General features: G+C 42.3%; 2 protein-coding genes across 20 annotated transcripts in view; one reads left to right on the top strand and one right to left on the bottom strand.

Moving 5' to 3' along the window:
- The first annotated feature begins 2561 nt into the window (after positions 1–2561).
- Positions 2562–23526, top strand: SMLR1 (small leucine rich protein 1). The gene is given in 4 exon segments (XM_015072818.3): positions 2562–2643; positions 8301–8375; positions 8378–8539; positions 17146–23526. Coding segments are annotated over 4 exon segments (408 nt in total). The 3' UTR covers positions 17235–23526.
- Positions 23527–23603: 77 nt separating this feature from the next.
- The window catches only part of EPB41L2 (erythrocyte membrane protein band 4.1 like 2), a 219046-nt gene continuing 215308 nt past the window's right edge, over positions 23604–27341 (bottom strand). For all 19 annotated transcript variants that reach the window (XM_027056891.2, XM_053222245.1, XM_027056890.2 and 16 more), the window contains one exon: positions 23604–24852. The gene's annotated coding sequence lies outside the window, so the exon portion shown is untranslated. The remainder of the gene's footprint in view (positions 24853–27341) is intronic.

Genomic DNA, 27341 nt, shown 5'->3' with positions numbered 1-27341 from the left:
ATGCTTCTTGAATTGTTCGGGCCAGTTCATGCTAGTACAATTTACAAAAACAAAAGCAAACAAAAACAAAAATAAAACCAAAAAACACCCACCATCATAATTTCTCAGAATAATTTGTTCCTTATCCACTGTTCTCTACCTAAGAGTCTCAAACATGTATGTTGATACTTAGGGATAAACTTCATGTTCAGAGCAGTAGGATAAATCTCCTTACCCAGTAGCCCATACCCAAAAGCATGGTCTGGAGACCTTAATCCCCTGAGAGTCTCCTGGCAAAAGGACTTGATGGTCCAGTAAATTTGGAAGAGACTCATGCAGTATTCCTCTTAGAATACCAAATTAAAACCTCTACAAAATCTTGCAATAAAGAAATCTACTTACCCCAGTATTCTCTATATTTAACCATTTTCCAAGCAATGTTTAATAAATCGTGGTAGAATTTTAGAGATTCGACTATGGGCACATCTTCTTGGCCTATTGTCATTGTTGTCAAGTTTCTAGATCAATATTTCTCAAAAGTGTGTTTTCTATCGCTTGGCCTCTTTCTCAGTGTGCTCTAGCCACAATAGGCCTCCTTACATACCTTCAATCACCCCAGAAACATTTCCATTTCAGAAATTTAGTACCTCCTATCCCCTCTGCTTAGAACTCTATTCCTCCAACTGTGCACATGATTCCTTCTTTCACTTCATTCAGCACAAAAGTCAAGCTTTTCAGAGAAACTTCTGAATTGTGTCCCCTCCCAAAATTCATGTTGAAGCCCTAATCCCCAATGTGACTAGGGCCTTTAGGGAGGTAATTAAGGTATCATTGGTCATAAGGGTGGGACTCTAATCCAATACAACTTGTACACTTTTAAGAAGAGGAGGAGACACCAGGAGCATCTGTGCACAGAGAAGAGGCCAAGTGAGGACACAGCAAGAAGGCAGTCATCTCTACAAGCCAAGGAGAAGGGTCTCAGCAGAAACCAACTCTACCCACATCTTTATCTTGGACTTCCAGCCTCCAGAAATACATTGAATACTCTGAGAAATACATTTCTGTTATTTAAGCCACCCAGTCTGGGGTATTTTGTTATGGCAGCCTTAACAGGCCAATACAACTTCCCTGTCCACCCCACCTAAAATGAGCACTTCCCTATTATTTTCTCATCCTGCTTTAGTCTTTGCAGAGCACTTATCACTACTTAACATTGCATATGTGTATCTATCTCTAGGAGGTTGAGAAGCAGAAGAATAGAGTACTGTGGATAAGTGTTTGGGCTCTGGGTTCAAATCCTAGCTCTGCCATTTTCTAGTGGTGTAATCCTTGATGAGTTATAAAAACTCCAGGAGCTTTTCTGTCTGTAGAATGGTGAAATGAAAAATGGTACTTATTTCATAGGCACTGATATAAGATCATAATGAGATGTAACACATGAAATGCTTAGACTATTACCCAGAATAATATATGCATTTGATAAATGTTACCTACTATTGCTTATCGACAACTTACTCCACTGGAATGTAAGTTCTATATAGACAGGGACTTTGTCTTATCCACAGATATGTACATAGTCCCCAAATCAGTGCCTGCAGGGCACGTGTTAATGCCTCAACAAATATTTGTTACCTGCAAGTATGAATAAATAAAAGCTGGTGGACCTTTTCTCAAAGTTTACAAAGAATTTAAATTCTTTATGTCTCTTCTGTGATCATCTTTTTTTATGGAATGAGCACCCTATAATGCATTACTGTTACATGGTTTCAGAGCACTGGTTTTCGTGTTGACTTTAGTATTTGTGCCATGTAATAGGACTTAGTTATGGGCCAAGCTAGGAGGGGCAGTTAATATGGGGCAGAAGCATATAGGCTTTTTCCTACTCAAAAGAGCTGTCAGTTCTACATTTACATTGTGGGCGAGGCTTCATTTTAGCAAAATGTCATGCACATGATGAAATCAAAGAACTTTATTTGATAGTCACTAGTTGTGTTTGCACTTAAGTTTTGGCATTGGTTTCGTGGCTGTACATAATTTGGTATCCCAGCTATCAGTCAATGGCACTTTGGCACCTTCCACTAATGGACTTCAGAACTTTCATTGTCCTATGGCATGTCATTGGAATGAGTCATTCTTTATGGCTCAGTCAGACTAATATAGAATCCAAATCAGAGGCCTGGTGGGTTTGGTATTATCTATCATAGGTCACAATTACCTAAGGTAAGCTTTTGCCGATGTCATTAGATTGAGTCATTCTTTATGGCTCAGGCAGACTAATGCAGAATCCAAATCAGAAACATGGTGGGTTTGGTATTACCTTCAATAAGTCACATTTATCTAAGGAAGACTTTTGCCCAGCTGTCACCAAGAATATAATAGGTGGTAAATGAGTAGTTCCCTAGTAATTTTATTCCCAAATCTCAACATCTGCAATCACTTGTTTCTTAAATAACCATGTAAATCAGCAATGGGAACATTCACTATAATGGAAATCAACAGGAGAGTGTAATCCCCAATGTATTATGTCTCTCAGTTTTCACAGATGTATATTTTCCAATGGTATTAATGATTTTTCCTACGACATGGTAAGGAGCCAGGTAAAGAATTTGCTGTCGTTTGGGTCGGAAATTGCACGCTGCCCGTGGAATCCCACCCTGAATTCTGGTAAATCAAGTTGATTACCAGTGTTTCCAACATCCCCAGCCTTTATAACTAAAAGTTCCCAGTTCTAAAGGATGTTTTAATTATCCTAATATTTAGTCTTCCAGAAGTTTCCAGTGGTGTGACATTTTTCATAATTGAAGAAAACCTTTAATACTAGCAATAATCACAAATCAAAACCTAAAAAGCAATACTCTGCAATAGCATAAAAATATGAAATACTTACACATAAATCTGACTGAAAATGTTTAAGACTCACACACTGAAAACTACAAAACATTGTTCTGAAAAGTTAAAGAAGACCCAAATAGAGTGGAAACACATGTCATGTTCATGGGTCAGAAGACTCAATATTGTTAAAATATCAATTCTCTCTTCATATTGATTCTCTCCTCATTTACACATGCAATGCAATCTCCGTCAAAATGCCAGCAGGGCTTTTTTTTTAATTTTTTTTAATGTTTATTTATTTTTGAGACAGAGAGAGACAGAGCATGAATGGGGGAGGGTCAGAGAGAGAGGGAGACACAGAATCCGAAGCAGGCTCCAGGCTCTGAGCTGTCAGCACAGAGCCTGACGTGGGGCTCGAACTCACAGACCGTGAGATCATGACCCAAGCTGAAGTCGGACACTCAACCGACTGAGCCACCCAGGTGCCCCCCAGCAGGGCTTTTTATCGAAATTGGCAAGGTGATCCTAAAATTCGTATGGAAATGAAAATGACCTGTATTGCTCAAACCAACTTTGAAGAAGAACAAAGTTGGAGGGCTAAGAGTTCCTGATTTCAAGACTTATTTTAAAGCTACAGTAATTGGGATGCCTGGGTGGCTCCGTTGGTTAACTGCCCGACTTCGGCTCAGGTCATGATCTCCCGGTTCGTGAGTTTGAGCCCCGCGTCACGCTCTGTGCTGATGCCTCGGAGCCTGGAGCCTGCTTCAGATTCTGTGTCTCCCTCTCTCTCTGCCCCTCCCCTGCTCATGCTCTGTCTCTGTCTCTAAAAAACAAATAAATGTTAAAAAAAAAAATTAAAACCTCTATGTTTTCCAAGACATTGGTAACTGAATGAAAAGACAAAGCTAGAACGGGGGGAAAAATCCTTCCAAATCATATGTGTGATAATTGACTTGTATCTAGAATATATGAAGAACTCTCAACACTCAATAAGAAAACAAATAATCCAATTTTTTTTAACATGCAAAAGTGTTGAACAGACACTTCAAATAAGATACATAAAATGGCAAATAGGCACATGAAAAGATGTTCAACATCTTTAGGGAAATGTATATTAAAACTACAGTGAGATACCACTACATATCATTAGAATGGCCAAAATTTAAAACAAACAAACAAACAAACAAAAACAAACAAACTAACCATACCAAGTGTCAGTGAGTATGTGAAGAAACTAAAATTCTTTTTTTTTCAATTTTTTTAATGTTTATTAATTTTTGAGAGAGAGAGAGAGAGAGACAAAGAGACAGAGAGACAGAGCATAAGCGGGGGAAGGGCATAAAAAGAGGGAGATACAGAATCCGAAACAGGCTCCAGGCTCTGAGCTGTCAGCACAGAGCCAACTCAAGCCTTGAGCCCGCCTACCGCAAGATCATGACCTCAGCTGAAGACTGATGCTCAACTGACTGAGCCACCCAGGTGCCCCAAAACTAAAATTCTTTTTACACTGCTGGTGGAGATATAAATGGTATAACTTACTTTGGAAAACAGTTTGAAAATGTCTTAAGTTAAACATACACTTACCATATGATCCAGCCATTCGGTTCCTAGGTGTCTACCCAAGAGAAATGAGAGCACGTGTCCACATAAAGAATTATTGGGGGAGGGGTGCTTGGGTGGCTTTGTCAGTTAAGCATCTGACTTAGCTCAGGTCACGATCTCACAGTTCGTGGGTTAGAGCCCTGCATCCAGCTCTGTGCTGACAGCTTAGAGCCTGGAGCCTGCTTCGGATTCTGTCTCCTGCTCTCTGCCATTCCCCTGCTCATGCTCTGTCTCTCTCTCTCTGCCTCTCTCAAAAATAAATAAACATTAAAAAAAAAAAAGAATTGTGCAGGAATATTGATAGCAGCTTTATTTGTAGTAGCCTACGATGGAAAACAATCCAAATGGCCACCAAAAGGTAAATGGGTAAAAGGTGGATCTCCACACAATGCAATGGTGTTCAGCAACACAAAGCAATATTGATACACACAACAATATGGATCAATTCCAAAATAATTACACCAAGTGAAAGAAGCTAGAAAAAAAGAGACGTACTGTGCAATGCCATGTGTATAAATTTCTAAAAATGCAGATTAATGTAGAGTAACAGATAATAGATCAGTGGTTGACTAAGAATTGGGGGAGCAGGAGGGGTGGGAGCAGAGATAGGAAAGGAACACAAGAAAACTTTTGGGGTGAATGGGTTCATCATTTGATCATGACAATGAGCTCGCAGACATGGACACACACAGGTCAAAACCTATCGAGCTGTGCAGTTTATTGTGTGAATTATATCCCAAAAGAGCCTTTTTAAGAAAAAAGTAAAGCTTTACATCCGCTTCACAGATTGCACTCTCTTAGACATTTCCATGTGGATCAGAATTAGCTCAGAGCCAGTAACTGACACCACTGCTCACCCTCTCCTTCTTGGAAGTTTCGTTTGCTACCATTTCCTAACACTGCATCCTGCGGGCTCCTCTCCCACCCCACAGAGCCTTTTGGTTTTCTTCCCTGGTTCTCACCCTGCCTCCCATGTCTTAAGTCAGAGAGTTCTTTTTTTTTTTAACATAAGAAACAGAGAGAGACAGCATATGAGCCGGGTAGGAGCAGAGAGAGAGGGAGGCACAGAATCTGAAGCAGGCTCCAGGCTCAAACGGTCAGCACAGAGCCCGACGCAGGGCTAGAACCCATGAACTGTGAGATCATGACCTGAGCTGAAGTCAGATGCTTAACCCACAGAGCCACCTGGGTGCCCCTGAGCGAGGGCATTCTTTAGGGGCTGCAACTGGTGTCTCTTTTATCCTCATGTACACTCCTTCCTGAGCGCTCTCTCCATCCACTCACCCACAGCCACCATCTACACTACAGAGGATTTGTCCTCTCTTGATCTCCAGATTTCCACAAGTTTCCCCTTGAATATCTCTGCATTACCACCAATTTAATGAGTGCCAAACTATAAATGTTCCCCCATCCAAATGTGCTGCCCGACCTGTGTTCAGGTCTCACTTTATAGCCCTGCCATCTCCCCAGCCACCCAAGCCTGGCATAGCATAGTGGATGAGAGCAGCGGTTCAGGATCAGAGTCCTGAATCTGTCACTCACTAAATATGTGTCTTGGGAAAGTTATTTAACCTCTCTGTGCCTCATTTCTTCATTTGTCAAATGAGTCTTCCTCATATGGTCACTCCGAGGATTAAATAAGATACACGTAGAGTGGTTATGAGGTGCTTGATACATAGTAAGTGCTCAGTGATTGGTAGCATCATGGGTGACATTTACTCTATCTACTTATTCACCAAGGACTGTTCATGGGGTCCCTCCAGCCCCTTGTCTTCCTCTTTCCCTTCCCTTTGCCACCCCCATCTCAGACTCATTATATCCTGACACCATGTTGAAACAGCCTACTTGGATCTTTCTCATTGGTCCATTTTTTTCAAGGGCTACCTAAGTGAACCCAGGTCAACTCATGTGCGTCCATGATCAAAGACCTTTCATTGGTCCCCTTTGTCCAAACAGCATAGTCCTTGGAAGCACGTTCAAGAGTCTATGCCTTGATGCACCCCCCCACTTCTCTACCATCATATCTCTGTTCTGAACCCCATATCATTTGGCTACTCTCATTTCTTCCCTGTCCTCCATAAACCCTGCTGTGCCCCCACTGTCACGTATTTGTTTAAGGAGGTGATTCCACAGCTCTCCATCCCCAGGCTCAGCTCAAATACTATCCTTTTCATGAACTCGGCCCAATTCCCTAACTGGAATTAATTAGTCTCTCTTCAATGCTTCCATTGCGCTTTATATGTCAACCTGGGAGCTTATATTAATATCATTTATATTTTTGCCTGTTACTCTTACTTACCTTCTCTAGGCATTAAGCGAGGGCTTGAATGTTTAATGGAACAAAACGGAAAGAAAGAACATGACAACAGCTGCCTAACATCTCCCTGGTAATGTCACCTGCTCATGGAGCTTCTTTGTAGACTGACACTTTACAAATTAGCATCCTGTTCAAGCTGAAAGAGCACCAGAGAGCCATCTCATTGGAAAGCACTCAAGAGAAAAAACAGCAGCACCACTCAAGGGTGTGTGGAGGGGGGAGAAGAAAAGCAAATAAAGTACGACAGATGCTGACTTAATCTTGGCTATTCTAAAGGACTCTTCCTGCAATTAAGATGTCTCTCTACTGAGAGGAAGCTGTTTATTGTTCACTGCTTAGGAATGCCAGCCAAGCATCCCAGAGATGCTCCCTATTCTTATTATTTTATAAATTAGGGTGCCGAGTTTATAGGAGGATTAAGGCTGTGCGTGGCCATGAAGAACCCCTGGTGAAGGAATTCAAGAGGCACTCACAGCAGCATGTGCTTGATAGACTCTGCCAGCCACTCACCAAGGCAGCTGCCAAGTGGGGACGGGGACAGGGCCAGAGCATGAGAAGAGACGTGAACCCAAGAAGGTGGCTCGTCAATTTCCCCTCCCAATTTCCCAAATTCTCCAGGGGATTCTTTCATTATGGAAATGATTCTTTCTATTGCCTTTAGTTTAGTAGACCAGTGTCTTCCCAGTGGCAACTCAACTTAGTCAACAAGTCAGTGTCAACATAATTTTTTGCCCTTTCTTTCCCCAGAATCTTTGCAGTTACCACTCAAACCACAACACTATCATTCAGGGGCCACCTTCTACTGCTAATGGTGGGCCACAGAAATGTGTTAAGTGGAAGATAATTAGTAATACAAACTACTAATGCAGGAAGCAAACGCTGATGCATTGAGGGACGAAGGAAAAGGGGCCATAATAGCATCTATCCCATCACTATCGCTCGGGGTCATTACCTCTTTCTGCGTCTGTTTCCACTCCCAGAAGGCAGGTGCCATGATTTACTATTCTTTGTACGTCCAGCGTCTAGCCAAGAGGTTGGGTTCTAGTAGAATTAAATATTTATTGAATAAATAAATACACCAAGTGCACTTCCCAGAAAAGTATTCAGAGCAGGACCTACTAGGAAGAGTTTTTACCCATGGAAAGAATAGCGTTCCTCCTTCCTTGATATCAGTTGTATCAACTGCGCGTGAAGGAAAATTCACTTTTTCCAGACACAGGTTCATAGGCACATGGACGAGGCTGCGAAGCAACTTTCAACTCTGAAATTTAGAAAATGCAGGACAACTTCTTCCCATGTCTGGGCACATGTAAGTAGAAGATACGTAACAATGAGATTTGCTTGGAATCAGGTATTATTCACTCCAGATAAACTGAATACAAAGATATCTAGGCCTCCTGGCATCATTCCCCACCCCGCCAGATAAACGCTCCTCTCCGGAACGCTTCGGAAGAATCACGTTTCAATTTCTCCACACATCGTAGCTGAGTTACAGAGTAACCCACCAGCAAGCCTCTCGGCGTCCCCGGGGCTGTTGAAATAGAGCAAAGTCCACAAAACTTCCACTGAGACTTGCTGAGCAAAGGCCGGAGCCCCAGAAGGAAACAAATACAGACTCTGAGCAAAGCTGCCCTCATCCCCAGTGCGGCCCACTGGCCCCCCGGGGGGCCGGGTGCTTGGCAATGAGCTCCGTGCTGTCAGCGTTCCTGAGGGAGCTCCCCGGCTGGCTCCTGTTCGCTGGGGTCTTCCTGCCTGTGACTTTGCTGCTCCTCCTCCTCATCGCCTACTTCAGGACCAAACTGATGGAGGGTAAGTGGGAAGCCACACAGGGCAGGGGCTCGAAGGCCTTTCCCAGGACTCAGCTGCACAGGCCAGCGCGCGGTCAGTGTTTCCGGGGGGCCTCAGGAGAACCCGGCTGTGACTTACAGGCACTTCTCACCAAGTGCTCTGTCACCACCCGTTCACTGGTGGACGGGCAGTCTGACCCTTTCTGCAGCGTGGACGGCCCGCTGTGGGGACCCCTAACCATAGCCTCTCACGGAGAGCCCAACTATGAATCAGCAATTCCTACATGTGACTCTCTCTCTCTCTCTCAGGGAAAATATATTCCACAAACGTTAAAATGCATATCATGGACTGCCCTCTCTACGTGACACATAGGCATATGCCATGAGTGTGCACACACACAGGCTTCTTGCTCACCCACTGAGCTTCTATTAAGCAAATGTGCCGGGGCACCTGGGTGGTTCATCCGGTTGAGCATCTGATGCTTGATTTGGGGTCAGGTCATGATCCCAGTGTTGTGGGATGTCCGAGTTGGGCTCCCTGAGCTGGGCACAGAGCCTACTTGGGAGTCTCTCTCCCTCTCCCTCTGTCCCTCTCCTCAGGTCACACTCCTTAAAATAAAAATAATAATAATAATAATGATTATTATTATTATTGTGCTGTCACAGTGTTTGGCAAATGTCAAGCCCTAATAGATAGCTGATGGCCTGGTGTATGCTTTTCATGAAACTATAGTCTCTTTTTTAAATGTTTATTTATTTACTTTTTGAGAGAGAGAAGAGAGAGAGAGAGCTTGAGGCAGAGACAGAGAGAGACAGAGAATCCCAAGCAGGCTCTGCACCGTCAGCACAGAGTCTGACGCAGGGCTTGAACCCACAGACAGTGAGATCATGACCCAAGCGGAAATCAAGAGTCGGACCCTTAAGCGACTGAGCCACCCAGGCACCCCCATGAGACTATAGTCTCAAGGAGAAACAAAACAAAACGAAACAAAACAAAACAAAACTCAGGAAGCTCAAAGTGATTTGGACATAGACAATTGGGTCCTAGTTTGAGACTGGTTATTCTGCTATAATTAAATTAATGAAACTGAACTTTGACTTCATAGACTGTTAATAATGTGCCCAGGAAACGCTAGATTCATATCACAAAGGTTAATAGTTATTTTAGCAATAGCAACAAAAACCAGTAATATTTAAAATGTTGGATGGTGTCAGGGGCGTCTGGGTGGCTCAGTCGGTTGAGCGTCCAACTTCAGCTCAGGTCATCATCTCATGTTTCATGGGTTCAAATCCCACGTCGGGCTCTATGCTGACAGTTCGGAGGCTGGAGCCTGCTTCAGATTCTGTGTTTTCCCCTCTCTCTGCTCCTCCCTCTCTCTCTCTTTCTCTCTCTCACACAAAAAAATAAAATAAAATAAAATAAAATAAAATAAAATAAAATAAAATAAAATAAAAAATTTTTAAATAAAATAAAATGTGAGATGGTGTCATATTAAAGCACTATTTAAAACAAATTTGAAAATTGTTCCTTCTCCACTGAAATTGGCCACGTCCCAGCAATGCCTTCATGGATTCCATTCTGAAAACAGATGTTCAGAATCTTGAATGAAGAATGCCATCACCTAGGCCTAAAATCAAGTAGAAGTACAATTGGGGATATTTCTAAGGTGAGGTTTAGAACACCAAGAAATCCTAGAGGGCAGGGAGCTCATTAGAAAATCGCAAGTTTCTGATCCTAACATACTCAAACATACCCTCGCCTTTCATTTTTTGGTCTCATTTTTATGACCAGCTCTCTTGTTGAATGACCCAGCTGTATGCTGTCTTGCCCTCCAGCATTCGTGTGGAGATCCTCATGAATCCTCTTCTTTATTAAGTTAGTTTATCCTCCACTGCCTCAAGACCAGTCTACTGGATGTTCTGCCACTTAGCCATTCATTAACAGTGGACCCTGGGAAAGAGCCTCTGAAAAAGGAAGAGAAAATTAGAACCCCCCAGGATTCTAACTACAGGAGTTTTAGTCTTCCAAACTGGTCTAATGTGCAGCCACTGCAAACACGTCCATTTTGAAAGTCTTTTAAAGGTGTTGCCTGTCGCGCACATGCATGCCGGTGACACTGAGCACCCTATGGAGAAGTAACAGGATGCTGACATCACAGCTGGAGACTTGAATCGTTTATGTCATTCTCAAGTTTCATCTCTGCCTGCCTTTTCAGGTAGATAAAATGTTTAGTATCTCAAAAGCGTATCAAGCATTAAATGACGCTAACAACACACCCAAATAGGCTCATGGATTCTCAAGTCTCTTTCTGGCCTCTACTTATCGGTTATTTTAGGTCAGATCGTTCAGCAGGACACCTGGTGTTTGGGACGGATTCTTCAACAAAGGATGAATCTTGGTTTTATAGCTTTATTTATCCCTGGGTGACATTTGGGGGAAAATATCTATAATCTGCAAAAATTAAAATTAAATGGGTCTACAGTATTTTGCCTAGATATTTAGATAATGTAGAGAATTATGAGGTATAGAGATATCAATCTCATTCCTTCAGAAGGCCCTGGAAAAGGCAGCCTGCCCTTGAAAGTGTGGCCTGGCATCACAGGGGGCTGAGGCAGGAAAAAATGTCGGCAATGTCCTACACGCATGCCTGGCCCCAAGGACATGTTCAATGTGTGGGCTACGATCATTGCACAATGACACCCTTCCTTCTTTAACACCTCCCTGTCCATGTAAGTTATCTAGAGATCAAAACCTCTGATTTTTGCAACATGGCATTTAAACCAAAGGAAAGCAAGAAGGTTAGCCCTACACAATGAAGCCCAACGCCCCCTGGGTAGAGGTCTTTCACCAACTTTTACGTGCGCTCCAAACTTGCCCCATACTTCTGGGTAGGAAGAATTCTCATTCATTCATTCAGCACATATTTGAGAATCTATCATATACCAGGGATTGTCCTAGCTACTGACACAGATTTTTACTCTGAGATTTTAGAACTAAGAGAACAATCCCAGGTCTAGAAAACCACAAAAATCATCCCACAAAATTGGTAGAAGTTGAAGGAGAGACATTGCAAATCTTTATTTTTCTGGCTCTGGCCTCATTAGATGTCTGGCCAATGGCCTTAAGAATGACCTGCCCTTCTCCCTAAATCTTACCCCCAAGTTAGAGCAGAGCATTCCCACCAGAAGCAGAACCCTCTGAACAGCTCAGGGGCACCCACAGCAATGTAATGAGTCTCATTTTCAGTGGTTCTTCTCCATTGTCCCCTTTTGTTGGCTCTCACTGAAGTGTACCTTGGAGCTTCCAGGCTACTGGTGAGGAGCCCAGGAAGGGTGAGTGAAGATGTGGAAGGAGCCAGCAAAACTCTCTGCATCAATCACTTAATGAAGTAGGGGTCCCATTTGAGGCTTATTGTTGGAAAGAATACTAAGGACTGTTAGCACTCTGACACCGGTGGCCTTCCAAGGAACCATCTGCAGGACACCAAGGGAGGGTTGCCCGGCTGATGGGGCCAAAGAAGGCTCCCTATTGTCAGTTTTCATTCAGTTGAGACTGGGTCCCAAGTGCAGTGGGGTGAGGAGAGTGGGGGCCTTGGGCACCATCCCTTATAGTTACCTGGCCAGGGGTACCTATCCAGGGGTACCTGGCCAGGAGGGCAGCTGAGGGGCAGCCTGCACCACATCACTGTCTAGAGAATTTTCTATTCAAACCATGACTTGCTTATCTTTCCCTCTTCTCCCAAACGGGAACTGTGCATCCTTTTTTGGAATAATTCCTGATTATGTTGTCCAGTGTAAGCATATTTTCATTTTTATGCAGATCTCTTCCCCTGATCTTCCAAAATTTCCTTAAAAAAAAAAAAACTTCAAGAACATGTAGCCTTTTAAAAATGGAGCTGCTTTCCTAAGTGTAAGTAGTAATATCTCTTCTATAGTTTGAGGGCAATTGAGCTCACTTGGCCCCAAATAAAATATCACCAGTTTATATCTCTATTTAGCAGTTCCCACTTAAAAACTGTAACCAGATGGTCAAATGTCATGTCATTAATCTTCCATCCGGGGTTATGGCAAGTGTAATCATTCCTATTTTGTTCCTGTAAAGAAAGAGACATTGACAGATTAACTAGTGTGTTCACAGAACCCCAGAGTCCTGCATTCTGAAACAGAAAATCAGCTTGCCTGCCCCATACATCCTAGTCCATCAGACAAGAGAGACATTTTAAGATGTGATAGAAAGCTTGTGCAGGTACTGTAATCACTCAACATTAATCCCTACACTTGATGCCTTAGGAAGTAATGGCGCATGTAAATTTAGTTAGTATGTAGAGCACATCAATTTTCTCACAAAGGAAGAAAGAAAATTCTCTAGCATCCTGCACTCTTCAATCTCTGTCAGTTGCCTTGAGGAGCAGCTCTTGAGGTGGAGGTCTAAATCTTGAACTTGCCATCTGCCAAACCCTTCATCAGCCATTACTATGAACACTTCATTCCTTCTAGAGTAGAAGTTTTGATTATCTTATCTCCCCAAGTCCCCAGATTCCTAAACCTCTACTTTCAGTGCTGTTATTTCCCTTCAAAATACCATCACTCTGATCAAGATCAAAATGCTCTCTAAGTAGCCAACATTGCCAAAAATAATCATTATTTTTTTTAAAAGTGTCTATTGAATGCCCGAAAGTTTTCATATGGAGTTAGATCCAAAATAAGGTCGGGTAAGTGATCACATTCTGGCCTTCAGCAACTTACATTCTGAGACAACTCAAGTATTGAAAATGTGCAGATGGCTAGACCTCGTTCACTGAACTTCATATGTATGTTTTAATAGTCAGCAATCAAAAGGGAAAAAGATAAGTATTTGGAAAAATCAGAATAATTTAAGCGTTAGTAGGGTAAAATTGTTAAGAGCTCGGACTATGGGGTCAAACCAAATGGGGTTCAAATTCCAGATCTGTAACAATGGCCACCCAATCTTCTGAAGCTTCAGTTTTTCATCTGTAAAATAGAATAATAGCAGGAGGGGTGGCTGGGTGGCTCAGTCAATTGAGGGTCTGACTCTTGATTTCGGCTCAGGTCATGATCCCCAGAATTGTGGGACTGAGCCCCACATCAGACTCCATGCTGACTGTGGAACCTGCTTAAGATTCTCTCTCTCTCTCTCTCTCTCTCTCTCTCTCTCTCTCTCTCTCTCTTTCTCTCTCTCTCTCCCTCTGCCCCTCTCGCCCACCCTGGCATTCTCTCTCTCTCTTAAAAAATGAAATAAATAAGTAGAATAATAGCAGGAAGGAGCTATAAGATTGGTGTGGGGATTAAGTGAGGTCATACATACAAGTCTCTTAACAATGCCTGTTCTCAAAACTGTTAGTCATTATTACCCCTGCTAGCTTATAAATTCCAAGAAGCAGTGTTCATGTCATTATGATAGCTATTATTAAAATTACCTTATAATAATTAAGTAAATAGCCCAAATCACTCACCTAGAAAGTGGTAGAGACAGGAATTGAACGCTGGCTGGCCAACTCCAGCACTAGCCTTCTCAGCCAACACACAATTCCTGGAGTGTTGAACACAGATGACATGTTCAATAGATATCTGTTGAATGGATGAAACCTTTTGGACCAGGCAAATAAACTTACTACCAATATGGAGAGCAACTGTGGGAGAATTTTAAACATGGCAAGAATTTTATAAAAGCTTTGAGAGGATTTGATCTGTTTATATAACAGGAGTGATTCTTCTTTTTTTTAATGTTTATTTATTTTTGAGAGAGAGAGAGAGAGAGAGAGAGAGAGAGAGGCAGAGTGCAAGCAGGGGAGGGGCAGAGAGAGAGGGAGACACAGAATCTGAAGCAAGCTTCAGGCTCTGAGCTGTCAGCACAGAACCCCAACTGGGTCTCAAACCCACAAGCTGTGAGATCAGGCCCTGAGCCGAAATCAGATGCTCCCCCAGGAATAATTCTTTATGATGGTGATTCCTTAGCATAAAGACTTAACGCTGAGGCAGGGAGGTTTCATTTCTTCACCTGTGGCCCAATAGGGAAAACTTCCGTGGCCTGCAGAATTTCCGCAATTAACAAAACACCCGCCTGCCAATCTCACCTATCTAGCATCTCTCTGCACTTTCCTTAACAGACCAATTAAGTACAACAATGACCAGGTTGCAAGCTCTTTTAGAAGCGTAAATTATTGCTCTTGCTCTCTGGGTTGTGCCTTGCACCACACGCTATGTACTGGAGAGATAACTCCTTGCGGATTGATGAGCTTCCTCTTGGTCTCTCTATTCTATTTCTCCACTCCTGCAGGTACTCAGGTCACGCATTTTCAGTTCTACAATTTGTATCTGGGCTCCTCATTCAAAGCACTTGTGCACAGTCTTCGATAATTAGAAATAAGAAGGAAGGGGCATCTGACTCTTGATTTGGGCTCAGGTTATGATCTCACAGTTCACGAGATCGAGCCCTGAATCGGGCTCTGCACTCTGCACGCAGGGCCTGATTGGGATTCTCTCTCTCTCTCTGTCTCTCTTTCTCTCTCTGTCTCTCTCAGTCCTCCCTCCCCCACCTTGAGGTAAATAAATAAACATTAAAAAATAATAATAGTAAAATAAAAAGGAAGAGAGGTGCACGGGTGGCTCAGTCAGTTGAGCATCTGACTCTTGATTTTGGCTCAAGTCATGATCCCAGGGTCATGGGATCGAACCCCGCGTCAGCCTCTACACTGAGTGTGGAGCATACTTGGGATTCGCTCGCTCTCTCTACCTCTACCCCTCTCCCTCACTCGCGCATCCTCTCTAAAATGAAATTAAATTAAAAATAAAATTAAATAAAGTAAAAAGGAAGAAATTACTGACATTCCAGTGAGTTTATTATCTAAACCATGGGCCATCTCAAGCAACATCTTAGAACAAGCAATAATCTAGTGGAGAGGCCGTGTAACCAAGTAGTTGAGAATGTGGGCTTCTGGAATCAGACTTCCTGGGATGGAATCCTGAGTCTATTCTTTTCTGGCATCTTAGGCAAGTGGCTTCCTCTTGATGTCTCCCTGCCTCAGTTTGCTCATCTGTAAAGTCAGACTCCCAAGGGTGACTACAATATAATGCCATCAAGAGTTAAACACGATAAGACATGCAAAGGGCTTCACACACTGACACGTAACAAGTACTCAGCAAATAGTAGCTATTAAATATTGAGGCTCATGCAGCCTGTCTCTGCCTGGTGTACATGTAATGCCCCTTGGCTATGACAACAAGCAGTCGCGGAGACCTAGAAGAACCCGGCTCAGGGAGAGTGCCTGTGTCCTGGGCTACAGGGCGTACAAAGTGCCCAGCGAGGGCTAAATTGCGTGGATTGGCTACGGGAGCCAAAGGGAACATTTCCAGGCTCAAGTCTATAAACATGCCCTCTCTCCCATAAGATTACAAGCCCCTGGTCTCTGGCTTTGGATGATCTGATTTATTATAATTCTGAAAATAAAACTTTTAAGAGCAAAAGCAGGCTCAGTCGTGGTGGTCAGGAAAAGAGATATATTTTTTTAACGTACCAGGGAGGTCCCAAGTGATACTTGGGATCTCAAGAGAAATCTCAGAGCTACAGATCCAATTTGTTATTGCCAGAGAGGTAATAGTTGAAGCTACGGGAGCAGAGAAGAGGACACAGAAGAGATGGTACATGACAAAAACCAAAGGGAGGAAAATAACTGGAGCACGGGAGGGCTTGTGTCAAATGCTACAGAGAAGGAAGCTGGGGATTGAAAAATGCCACTAGATGTAGTAATTAGGATATCAGTGCTGAGTTGTGTGTGTGTGTGTGTGTGTGTGTTTAAAATTTTTTCTTATTTTTGAGAGAGAGAGAGAGAGAGAGAGAGAGAGGGAGAGAGAGAGCATGAGCAGGGGAGGAGCAGAGAGAGAGGGAAACACAGGATCTGAAGCAGGCTCCAGGCTCTGGGCTGTCAGCACAGAGCCTGATGTGGGGCTCGAACCCACGAACCGTGAGGTCCTGACCTGAGCTGAAGTCAGACGCTTAACGGACTGAGCCACCCAGGTGCCCCTCATGGATGATTTTTCATAGTTCAGTAGAGTAGCTTTAACAGAAGTTATATTTTAAGGGGCTAAGGAGTATGCAGGTGGTAAAAGTTGAAACTGTCAGTTTTCACTAAAGGATGCCAAAAGGTAAAGGAGAGAAGACTAATCTGACATATCTAAAGATTATAAATGTGCAAACACATTATTTTGGGGGTGGGAGGAGGAGCAGGGATAGAAACTCTTATCTTACTCATTTCCACATCCCCAGCCCCTGGCCTACAGACATGCTGAATAAATGCCTATTGAATGAGGGAGTCTTAAGAAATTTAATCACACTTAATCTGCAAAATATTAACAATACTTAGCATGTAACGATTATTACAGTGGTAATTTATCCACCACAACCGGGACCATTTTTTCAAAATTAACATCTACATTTCTTCTGGAAGTGGTTGGGAAGGTAAGGGGAGCTCCTGCAGCAGGCCGTGCTGTGGGGGCCCGGCCTTGGGGACCTGGCAGAAATGCTGGCCAACAACCACTTATGAGTTGTACATGCCCAATGGCAGGCACTGGGGCTGTCTCCAAAGTACTAACTGATAGTTTTCCTTCCAGTGAATGAAGAATTGTCCCAGACCACCAGTCATCACCAATACAAACGCAGGGCTGGCTCTTCCCAGTACCAGAGGACGAAACGAAGGTGACTTGGGGACCGGTCAATGGCTAAAACACAGTGAATTTCTACTGGTCAGCGGCTTAGCTAATAAAGTAAGTTAATAAACTCGAACAACAGCAAAAATAGAAAGAATACTAAGAGGCTTGTTCTTAACCACATTGAAAAGTGGCAGCTATTATCCAGGGGGACATCCACGAGACTCAGTCAATAGCAGTTCATCGGAGAGTACAAAGAATATGATTTGCTTGGATGTCGACTGGACACTGTAATTTTTTACCTTTTATAGGACTAGGTCCACTCTGATGGGCACTCTTTTTCATTTTTTAAAATGTTTTTATTTATTTCTGAGACAGAGAGACAGAACACGAGTGTGGGAGGGGCAGAGAGAGAAGGAGACACGGAATCTGAAGCAGGTTCCAGGATCTGAACTGTCAGCACAGAGCCCGACACGGGGCCCGAATCCACAAACCGTGAGATCATGACCTGAGCTGAAGTCAGGCGCTTAACCAACTGAACCACCCAGGCACCCGTGATGGGCACTAGTTTTAAAATAAAATTCTTTTGTAAAATATTTTACGTAAGTAATCTACGCTCAACGTGGGGCTCGAACTTATAACCCCAAGATCAAGAGTCACTTGCTCTACTGACTGAGCCAGCCAAACACACCTTGAAATAAAATTCTGAAGCATCCTTATTACATAATCCCATAGAAGCACACATTATTCTGACTTTACAGATGAAGAAATTCTGGTAGACAGCAAATGGATAGCAAAAGACGAGTGCCCGGAGAGCTCTGTGGATTCCCTCTGCGAGAGTACTCCCACTTCCTCCGTTTAGACCACGCGACAACTCTTAAATGGTGTTCTTTCAGACAGCATTTCCGGCCCCGAGTTTGCTTCTCTCCCTTTCCCAGCTGCCTTCACAAATCACATCATCCTTGTCACAACCCACAAAATAAGCAGAGTCTCTCCACGCTTGGTATGGATCACCCATGAATGCGGATTTCAGCAAAAAATGACTTGGAAATACTGGCAACGTGCTGTTGGGAAACGGGAAGAACAGAACCTTCATGTAGCTCAGATGGAGAATAACTCAAGTATTTGCCTTTAAAACCAAAACATCAAGGAACTATTTCTAAATACAGAAAGAAGTCAACATTTCACTAGCAGAGTTCTTTTTTCAGGGGGAGCCCCAACGAGCCAATGCCGATAACTAAAAACAAAGTGGTGGTTAAAATAGGTTGTGATTACTGTTGTGCTCTCTGCAGTTTTCTGGTTAACATCAACAAAAGATGCTTCCTGTGTCCTAAGTGTGGGTCCGGTTATATTCCAATCATTGCATGTGAATCTAACAGGCTATTAGGGTGACTCACTTTATAAAACATAATGAGTTTGGCCACCTGGAAGAAATGCACCGGCTTGTGTGGCGACATACAATCTTACAGCAGATTGTGTGAATGACCAAAAGCAACAATACACGACTGGTCTGGTTTTCCTAGCTCCCCACCCCTTCCTGCTCCAAATTCTTCACACGCATCCAAAGTCATTAGCCTCCATTTGCACTTCTTGTATAATGTGAAACTCAAGTGTTGGAAGACACTCATTTCTGTGTTTTATTGCATTTGATTACAATGGAGCTGTCTGCTGCAGCTTTCAGACTGTGGTAATTTAAAATAACAGTGTTCGTGCCATATGGAAGGAATAATAATATTCTATCCGTTCTGGGAGGGATCTCTTTTTAGCCCCTGATAGAAATCAGATTATGTAAAAATGCTTTCTTGAACAGAAGGCGTGAAGGGATGTAGCGTATTCCCAGCTGCCAGCCAAATCTGTGGTTTGGCCACCGGGGGTGGCTCCATCCTCTTCTGGAAACAGAGGGAAGGCTGGTTTTTGGTTCTGGTGGATGTCATAGTCCACCACCTCTGCCTTCCCAGGGAAAATCATTCCAGCTCCTGCAGTAACAGAGGAGCTCCAAGCGTACGTTTTCAGCGATCGGCATAACCAGGTAGTTTAAAGCAAGACCCATTTCTTTTGTTGCTGTTGAGAGCAATTTCCAATGAAATCCTGAATAGCTTCATGTTTTTTATATGTAATGAGAAAGAGAAACATGTTATAGTTTTCTCATGGAAAGACCAAGTCCCAGGGTTTCCTATAATCTGCTTGAAGGCACTGCTACTCAATTTGTGAAATCCTGCATGGAACACGGCCAGCTATGGTCATGCCCTTGCTCTCTAGACAGAGTCCAGAGTTTAAGGTCTTATTCTGGTTTGGACTCCTGTGGCTCCTATGCATGGCTCCTGCCACCTAGACCAGGCTGCTTTCTCCTTAAATTATCCTATATTCTGTCCCCTCCTGTGCTCCAAAGCCTCTCACGAGGGGCCCCAAGTGCTTTCTCAATGGCTCCTACTCTTATTTCTAATGTTCCAGTACCTGAAAGAATTCCCAGTGATTTTCTCAACATAAGACCTTCAATAAAATAATACTCTGTTGTCATTCAATGAAAATTAACCAAAGAATTTTTTTTTTTAATAAAGCTGTAAATGCTACCTTTCTACCTCTCTAACAGTGCAGGGAAACTGAAATCCATGAGTATTCCTCCCCATCCCGAACCTTTACAAACTGATAAAACAGAAAATTGGGCAAGGAAGGACACATACTACATTCCCTGAAATGTTATTTGCAACCTTTGAAAAGCAAACTTATAATTTATCTGACCAGGTAACAGCCTCTACTATTTTCCAGACTAACTTAGCAGCAATTAGAAAATCAAGAACACACACCCCCATACACCAACAATAACTCTTCCTTGAAAATCTTAAGTTCTTTGGCAACACTGTGTCTCCGAAATCAGAAATCATTACTATTTTTTTTAAGTTTATTTTGAGGGGGGTGGAAGGCAGAGAGAGAGAGAGAGAGAGAGAGACAAAATTCCAAGCAGGTTCTGTGCTGCCAGCGCAGAGCCTGATGTGGGGCTTGAACTCACAAACTGTGAGATCATAACTGAGCCCAGATCAAGAGTTGGATCCTTAACCGAATGAGCCACCCAGGCGCTCCCAGAATTTGTAACTGTTAAAACACATTTTGGAAATTAATTTTCTGACTTTAGAAACAGGATTTTTAGAGCAAATTCTTTTGAGATTTTTGCGGACTTTATAATTAGTGTGCTCACTGGAAGAGACGTCTGAGTTTATCAGAAATTTACACAATGGTATTTGCCCTGGCAAATGAGTGAAACAAGAACATAACAGAAAACATGCATTCAAAGTACTTTATTGATAATTAACACCAAACAGATTGGGAATTTAAAATATTCTTTCCACTGTTGTTTTTTTTAATGATTTAAACCCACATTCCCAAACTCAAGATTATTAAGAGCAGAGGTTCCAAACTTTTATTTACATAATAAAGAAGCCTTTTGAGAATTTGATGAAAGCCAGGAATTTATTCCCAAGAAACATGCATCTACTCACAATTTTGCATATATTTGGGGGGCAATTCAGCCCCTTGAAATCTGTCCAGGGGTCTGTGGTTAGGAAGCCTGCCGCCAGAGTGTTCAAGGATCTGTGCTGCCTTTTACCCCAGCAACCCTAGCTGCCTCCACATGGTAGACAATGAGTAGACCATAAGAGATCCTTGACATTGTGGGGCTCTCAGGAAGTGAGGTCTACATATCTTCAAAGCCAAAACCTTCTCAATAGACTTGTCAACCCTATGATAAAACAGAATTCTAGGAAAAGCCCTCAGGACACAGCTCAGATTGGCATGATCTTCCATAAATTTGCCAGTAGTGGATTACCTCATGGTACTCTTATTATTCACAATGACTGCCATGTTTTGAGGGCAGTATTGATCTAGGAGCTCTACGAGGCATTGTATACATTTTGATTTCATCTAACCATCAGAATATCCCTGCCCTGAGACCTATTAGTACCTTCACTTCGGAGACACTTAAGTGCCTTCATTAAAGTGACAAGGTTGTTACTGAGTAGGGGATTCAAAGGTCTATCTGCAGGATTCTGAGGCCTTGGTGTTAGAAGCAAAGTATCATTTTATATAACCTGCTATAAATCTAATATGGCACCATAACTATATACAGGGTCATTGTGTTTGGCCCCGTGGCCAAGGGTCAGGAGTGTGGCACCTAGGATTTGCCAGCTGGCCTGTACTCTTCTGGAGCCAATGCCACACAATAGCCTAATCCCAGCAAGAACATGAACGGGTGCATGCAAGGATCCGTCCAAGTCCATTTTGACATCTGTAAAATTAACCAAGGAATATTCCCTGTTACTGTCTCAGCTGTAATGTTCACATGTCCTAGTCTCTCCTGCAAATGTGGAAGACAGGTGAAAACTTACCGGGACACCATACAACGAAGAACAATGCATTCTTCTCTAACAATACGTGAAGAGAGAACTTTTTAAAAAAATTATGGGGCTTTAGGGTATTTTTTTTTCCGCCTTTTAACAGAATGATATTATAAACCCTTACTTACCAACACCTGCCTTTAGCAATTATCCACTCATGGACAATCTGGTTTCATCTAAACCACAACTCACTCTTCCTACCTATAAATGCTCAATTAGGTTTTCAGATATCAAATAATTGTGTTCATAAATAAGTGGAAACACTTAATGAAGTCCATGCGGGCAGTAGTTATGGCTATAGTCAGTTTCACTGCTGCAGCCCTGGTGTTAGTTATTCCATGAACTGTGGTCTATGCAGTGAGTACAACATCTCTTAAAGGAAAATAGGAGCTACTCTTGGTAGTGAAATACCAAACATCTATCGACTCTACACATCTAAAATATAACCTTATTTTCTATCCAGCTGTGGCCTCTGGAAAATGCACTGCTGTTTGCTGCACACAGGACTGCTATAAGACTTATGTAAAATGGTACCAATAAAAAAAACCCACACAACTAAAAAGAATACTTACTATTCTAAAATTGTATTGCTTTCAAGATAAACAATTAGCACCTGGACATTTCACCTCAGTGAACCTTGCTGACCTGCTTTCTTATTCTATCATTCTAACATTCTATCTGGGGTTTTGAAAATTCAGTTTATGAACAAAATTATAATATCCTGAGAAGTATTTTCTAATATTAATGCAAAATATTAAGAACAACAGCCTTGCCGCTGCAACTACACATGGCATTACTTATCAACACTGTTCCCAGCTACTTTTTGGGTTAAGCCCCACAGATGCTCTAGAAGTCTCTCTGGGACCCCAAACCCTGTCCTTCCAATCTCAGCTGAATAAAACTAAGCCTTGACTCAAACACTGCGTATCTTATTCACTGGAGCTGCCATAGACACTTCCTATCTGTGCAATTATCACTGAAGTATGGACAGATATGGTTCTCAAACTCTGGTAAACCCAACCTCTGCTTTGAATATGAACATTATATATGCAAGCTTTCTGATGCGAAATATTTTCACAAAACCACATTTGGTTCCGTAAGGTCTCGGAGGCTTGGCTTGCTGAGATCGGCTTCTCTGGAGAAGAGCTGTTTCTGTAATAATTCTGCAGAGGTGAGAAAGACCTTTCACAAGGTGAGAGGGAATTCAGTGGGAACAGATCCCAAAGAAGACGGTTATGCAAATTGTATTTAACACGCTCGCTTCAAATGATTAGAGAGAGAAATTCTACATAATATTTTAAAACAGAATGTACCCTGTTGGTCATTTGCTGTAGAATGTCTTCAGTGTTTAGAAGAAAACTCAGCATTTGATGTGTCTCGGCAAAAGTTTCACAATGAGCCACCCCGATTTAACACAGACACAGCCCCTTGGCAAAACCCATATCCCACCTGAGACACTAAAGCCCACTGGACAGGAGGAAAAACCACGAGGAGGAGTCCAATGGTACAGCTAAAAATATTTTCTAAAAACAAGAAATACACTAAGAAAAGAAGCAAAATTATCCCTTGGAGAATCTGTAAAAGCTAGGGTGGATCGTGTAAGCAGGCAGGAGGGATCTGGCACTCTAAACAACGGATTTCCAAACTTTTGATGCTGCTTTATTCATTTCAAATCAGTGATGCTGGCGGCGGCAGATTATAAAAGATCTGAGTGACAAAAGCGACATTTCATAACATAGTAGACTTTTGACTGAAAATAACACTCCAGTTTATTTTTTAAACCCTTACAAAAAGAGAAGTGACTGGGGTGCCTGGGTGGCTCAGTCGGTTAAGCATCCACCTTTGGCTCAGGTCATGATCTTGCAGTTTGTGAGTTCAAGCCCCACATTGGGCTCTGTGCTGACAGCTCAGAGCCTGGAGCCTCTGAGCCTCTTCCCACTAATGCTCTCTCTCTCTCTCTCTCTCTCAAAAATAAATAAAAACATTAAAAAAATTTTTTTTGAAATGTTTTTTTTCCCAAAGAGAAGTGACAAGTTCAGAGAATAAACAAACTTTATTTTATAACAGTATTACAGAAAGCAAAATACCATTTAATACAACTTGAAGCTGCTATAAATCTAATCTGGCATCATAACTATACATAGGGTCAAAAGCAAAGGAAAAAACGTTCAATACAGTTAATAGGTCCCTATCAGGTCTCTGGTGTGTGCTGGTAAATGGTCTAGCTTCCTCACAACCATCAAAAAACCACCACAGCCCCTGCTTCTCTCCCCGGTGTCCTCAACCTCATGTGAATCATCCAACTGTCTGAAAGAGACATACCTGCTCCATAACAAAAGGTCAGTTTTACAAGTAGACAAGGAGGTTTAATACAAAGCAAGCATTCTACACAAGTGTGTTCAAATAATGGAAAGTACTGAAATTTGGACATGTTAAGAAAGAAAGCACTAAGGTTTTAAGCTGCCTGCATATTTTAGCAGAAGGGAAGCCACCATTTTCTCTTCTTCCTCCCTCCTGTTTCTGGAATGCTGCCAAAGAGCACGTGTCTGAGAAGCACTGGCACTGTGGTGCGACAGGGTCTCTCAACACAGTGCGTGGTCAGTGAATTTGTTGGTAATTCTCCAGTCTGGACGTTCTCTGACTTTTTACTTTTCTGGCCCAAAGTCAGAGGACTGGAAAGTCAACAGGGTTCAATATAAAAAATATCCCCAGTGAAATTCTCAAACATTAGAAAATTTTCAAGATGTAAGAAATGCTTCTAATCTGTATTAATATTTCCTCGTACAGTATATTGACTGCATCTGAACATCTGTAAATATTTCCTGTGAGAATTCAATGGGAAGAATCTGGAAGATAGGAAAGCCGCTATTGAAATTAGTCACTGAGTTTCCTTTCTGCACAACAGCACCTGTTCAAGTGAACGGCACCTTACCAGCTTGGGCTGGCTTTGTTCACTATCATTTGATCAAAATGAGCGATTAAAAAGCAGGTAGTTGTACACAAAGCAAACGGGAAAACAAAAACAAAACTCCCTAATTGAGAAAAAAAAAAGAATATTTAGAAGTGGTTATAAAACAAAATAATGTATTAAAATGCGAGGGAACAGTATAGACCAGAGCTGTTAAGGTAAGGTTTGGTCGTTGGCATTTTAATTCTTCCGGCTCCTGGTCATGGTTACCAGTCGTAGTATAAATTCGCTGGAGTAGTGGTGTGGCATTAAGACTTGGGATGGTCAAAACTCTTCAGGTTCACAAAGTTGAATGTTGTTTAAAAAAATGCATTTCTAGGAGGAAAAAAAGGGACAAGGGTTAAATATTCCAAAGACAGAGACTTGAAAAAAAAAAGTGTAACATTCCATCCAATTCCAAACTAAGTAACCAACAGTTACTACCTAATTCTACAATACGCAGCATGTTTTCCAGAAGACCAGCACTAAGGACTTACTCCACCCTGAGGAGGCCTTACACTGTGTGGGGAACTGACTGCACACCGAAAACAACCAGCAACTAAGAACACACACAAAAAGACTTAATTATAAAACAGGTAATTCATACATTGAAAATCCATAAAGGAGAAACCCATGTAGACTTCAAAGCTAGATTCAAGGAAGGAGGAAAAACAAAGTCCATTCAGACTTCCTTGGAATGAACAGAAACAGTGCTTCAGGTGGGAGAACAGAATGGGGAAAGAGGTCAGGAAATGGTGTTCAGGGGGGTATGCAGAGTAAGGGGGCAGAAGGGGTTGCGAGAATGAATGAGGAACAGGAGAGTGAGGAAATGGACATTACTGGGGATAAGTAATAATAAAGTAAATAATGGAAGGTCAGGTAAAAAATATTAGGTCTAGTTTTTAATACCTGGCTGACAAGTACAAAATTGACTTGACAAAAAAGGAAAAAAAGGATGAATTCAGGAAGTGCGTTCAGACAAACGAACAGCTCTCAGTGTGCTGTGATGATCCAGAGTAGAGAGCAAGAGGCAGAAGACAGGTCAGAGAGCCAGGGGGTGAGTGGCGGGTCCACGCAGGGCAGGACAAGCCCAGGAGAGGAGGCGGCTGGTTTTGAGGAAGGCTTGAGATGGCCTGATTTTGGTTCTGACAACCTCGCTGAAGCTTCAGTGTGAGGGACAGGCTACAGGTAGGGAGGAGAGAGACAGGAAGGCCAGGTATGCCTGCTGGCTGATGGGGATGTGAGTGCCACAGAAACCAAGTGCAGAGTGGACTGGGAGGTACCCCCGCTGGAGTACAATCAGAGGGTGGTTTCTGGGAAGAAAGTACCAGAGAGCACCATCAGGTTTGGAGTCTGGGACCTCAAAAGCAGAGACAGAATGAAAGGCGTAAGGCGCAGGTGAGGTCTTAGGACCATGGATGTGGATTTGCAGGTTGGCACAAAGGGTAAGTAAAACTGGCAGGTGAACTAGTCTTTGCAAATATAAGGAAAAATGAGAGACGAGTCCCGGGGAAGCCCATAATGAAAGGGGTGGGGGGGGGGTGGGTAGAAGAGAGGACTAAAAAAGGAGTGGATAGGGAGATAGACAAAAAATAAGGATGGTGCATTAGCCCCAAGAGTGAAAAGCGTTTTGAGAAGGCAATTTTTCACTTTCTACTCCAGCTTGGTTGGAAGTTTTGGCAAAAGGTAGGTGATTACAGAGGACAGTGGAGAGTGGTAATTAAGGTCCTTTCCAAGAGATATGGCCTCAAAGTCAGTTAGAATGCACACCCCCTTGTCTTGGTAAAATTGTCTTGTTTTAATGGAACAACTCCCCATTACTGAGATTTATCATACATATTATTCTAGCCTCTTGATTACACAGGATAGATTAATCAAATTCACTGTCTCCCACCTGTTGTCTGCTTTTGGCTATTTCATTACTCATTAGGACTTTGCTCGATTCCAGGTTGGGCGGGGGAGAGGGGCACATCAATGGAGAAAACACAAAGTCATCCTTTTTTAGGTTAGTAATTATGAACAGAAACTTGAGGGCTGGTGAGAGGGAATAGATAAAACTACCAATCAAATTGGAACTGGGAGTTATCTGTGACCTTCAGTCACACTATCTGCCCTTGATCTTTGTGAGCTGGTTGCTCTGTTCTTCTTGCTTAGTGAATATGCATTGCTTCTTGAAGCCAGCTGCTGCTCCGCCCAGCTCAGGTTATAGAAAGTGAACCTCTCATGTCACCAGTGCCTGGAAACCTACAGAAAGAGTGAGGTTTAAGCTCCGATTCTCCATTTCCTCTACGTTCCATGTCATGTTACTCCACTGAATCTGTTTTCACCAAATATAAAAATTTCAATTTCGAAAAGAAAGCTAAAATTAAGCTTGTTTCAAAGTCATTAGCAGACAAGTAAACAGGAATCTAGGCGTATATAGGAATTGAATGAGAGATCTTGATTTCAAAGAGCTTCAATGTTTATTGAAATATATGTAGAGAAAAAGACATAGTTACTCATGTAAACTCAAATGTCATTTACTTTCATTTATTTGCAATCAAACCACTATAAAGTAAAACAAACCAATTTCCTCTTCTGGTAATAAGTATTACAAATGACAACCTCAACACGCTCTTAGAATTCCAAACAGTTTTCAGAAGGATAGAAAATTACATTTGTTGTAATTTTAATGTTAAATGCATTCTTTTCCCCATTCCTTAAGAAGCAGTAAATCAAATGGAACTCTGAGCTAATTTGATATTCGGTATTGCAGAACATCCCAGTTTCTCACTGTTCTGGGTGAATAGGGAGTGATTTATTGTATGAAGTTTGTAATTGACACA

Source organism: Acinonyx jubatus, chromosome B2 (assembly GCF_027475565.1).
Source record: "Acinonyx jubatus isolate Ajub_Pintada_27869175 chromosome B2, VMU_Ajub_asm_v1.0, whole genome shotgun sequence".
NCBI classification, from domain to species: Eukaryota; Metazoa; Chordata; class Mammalia; order Carnivora; family Felidae; genus Acinonyx; species Acinonyx jubatus.
This window is presented reverse-complemented; position numbering and strand designations above follow the sequence as displayed.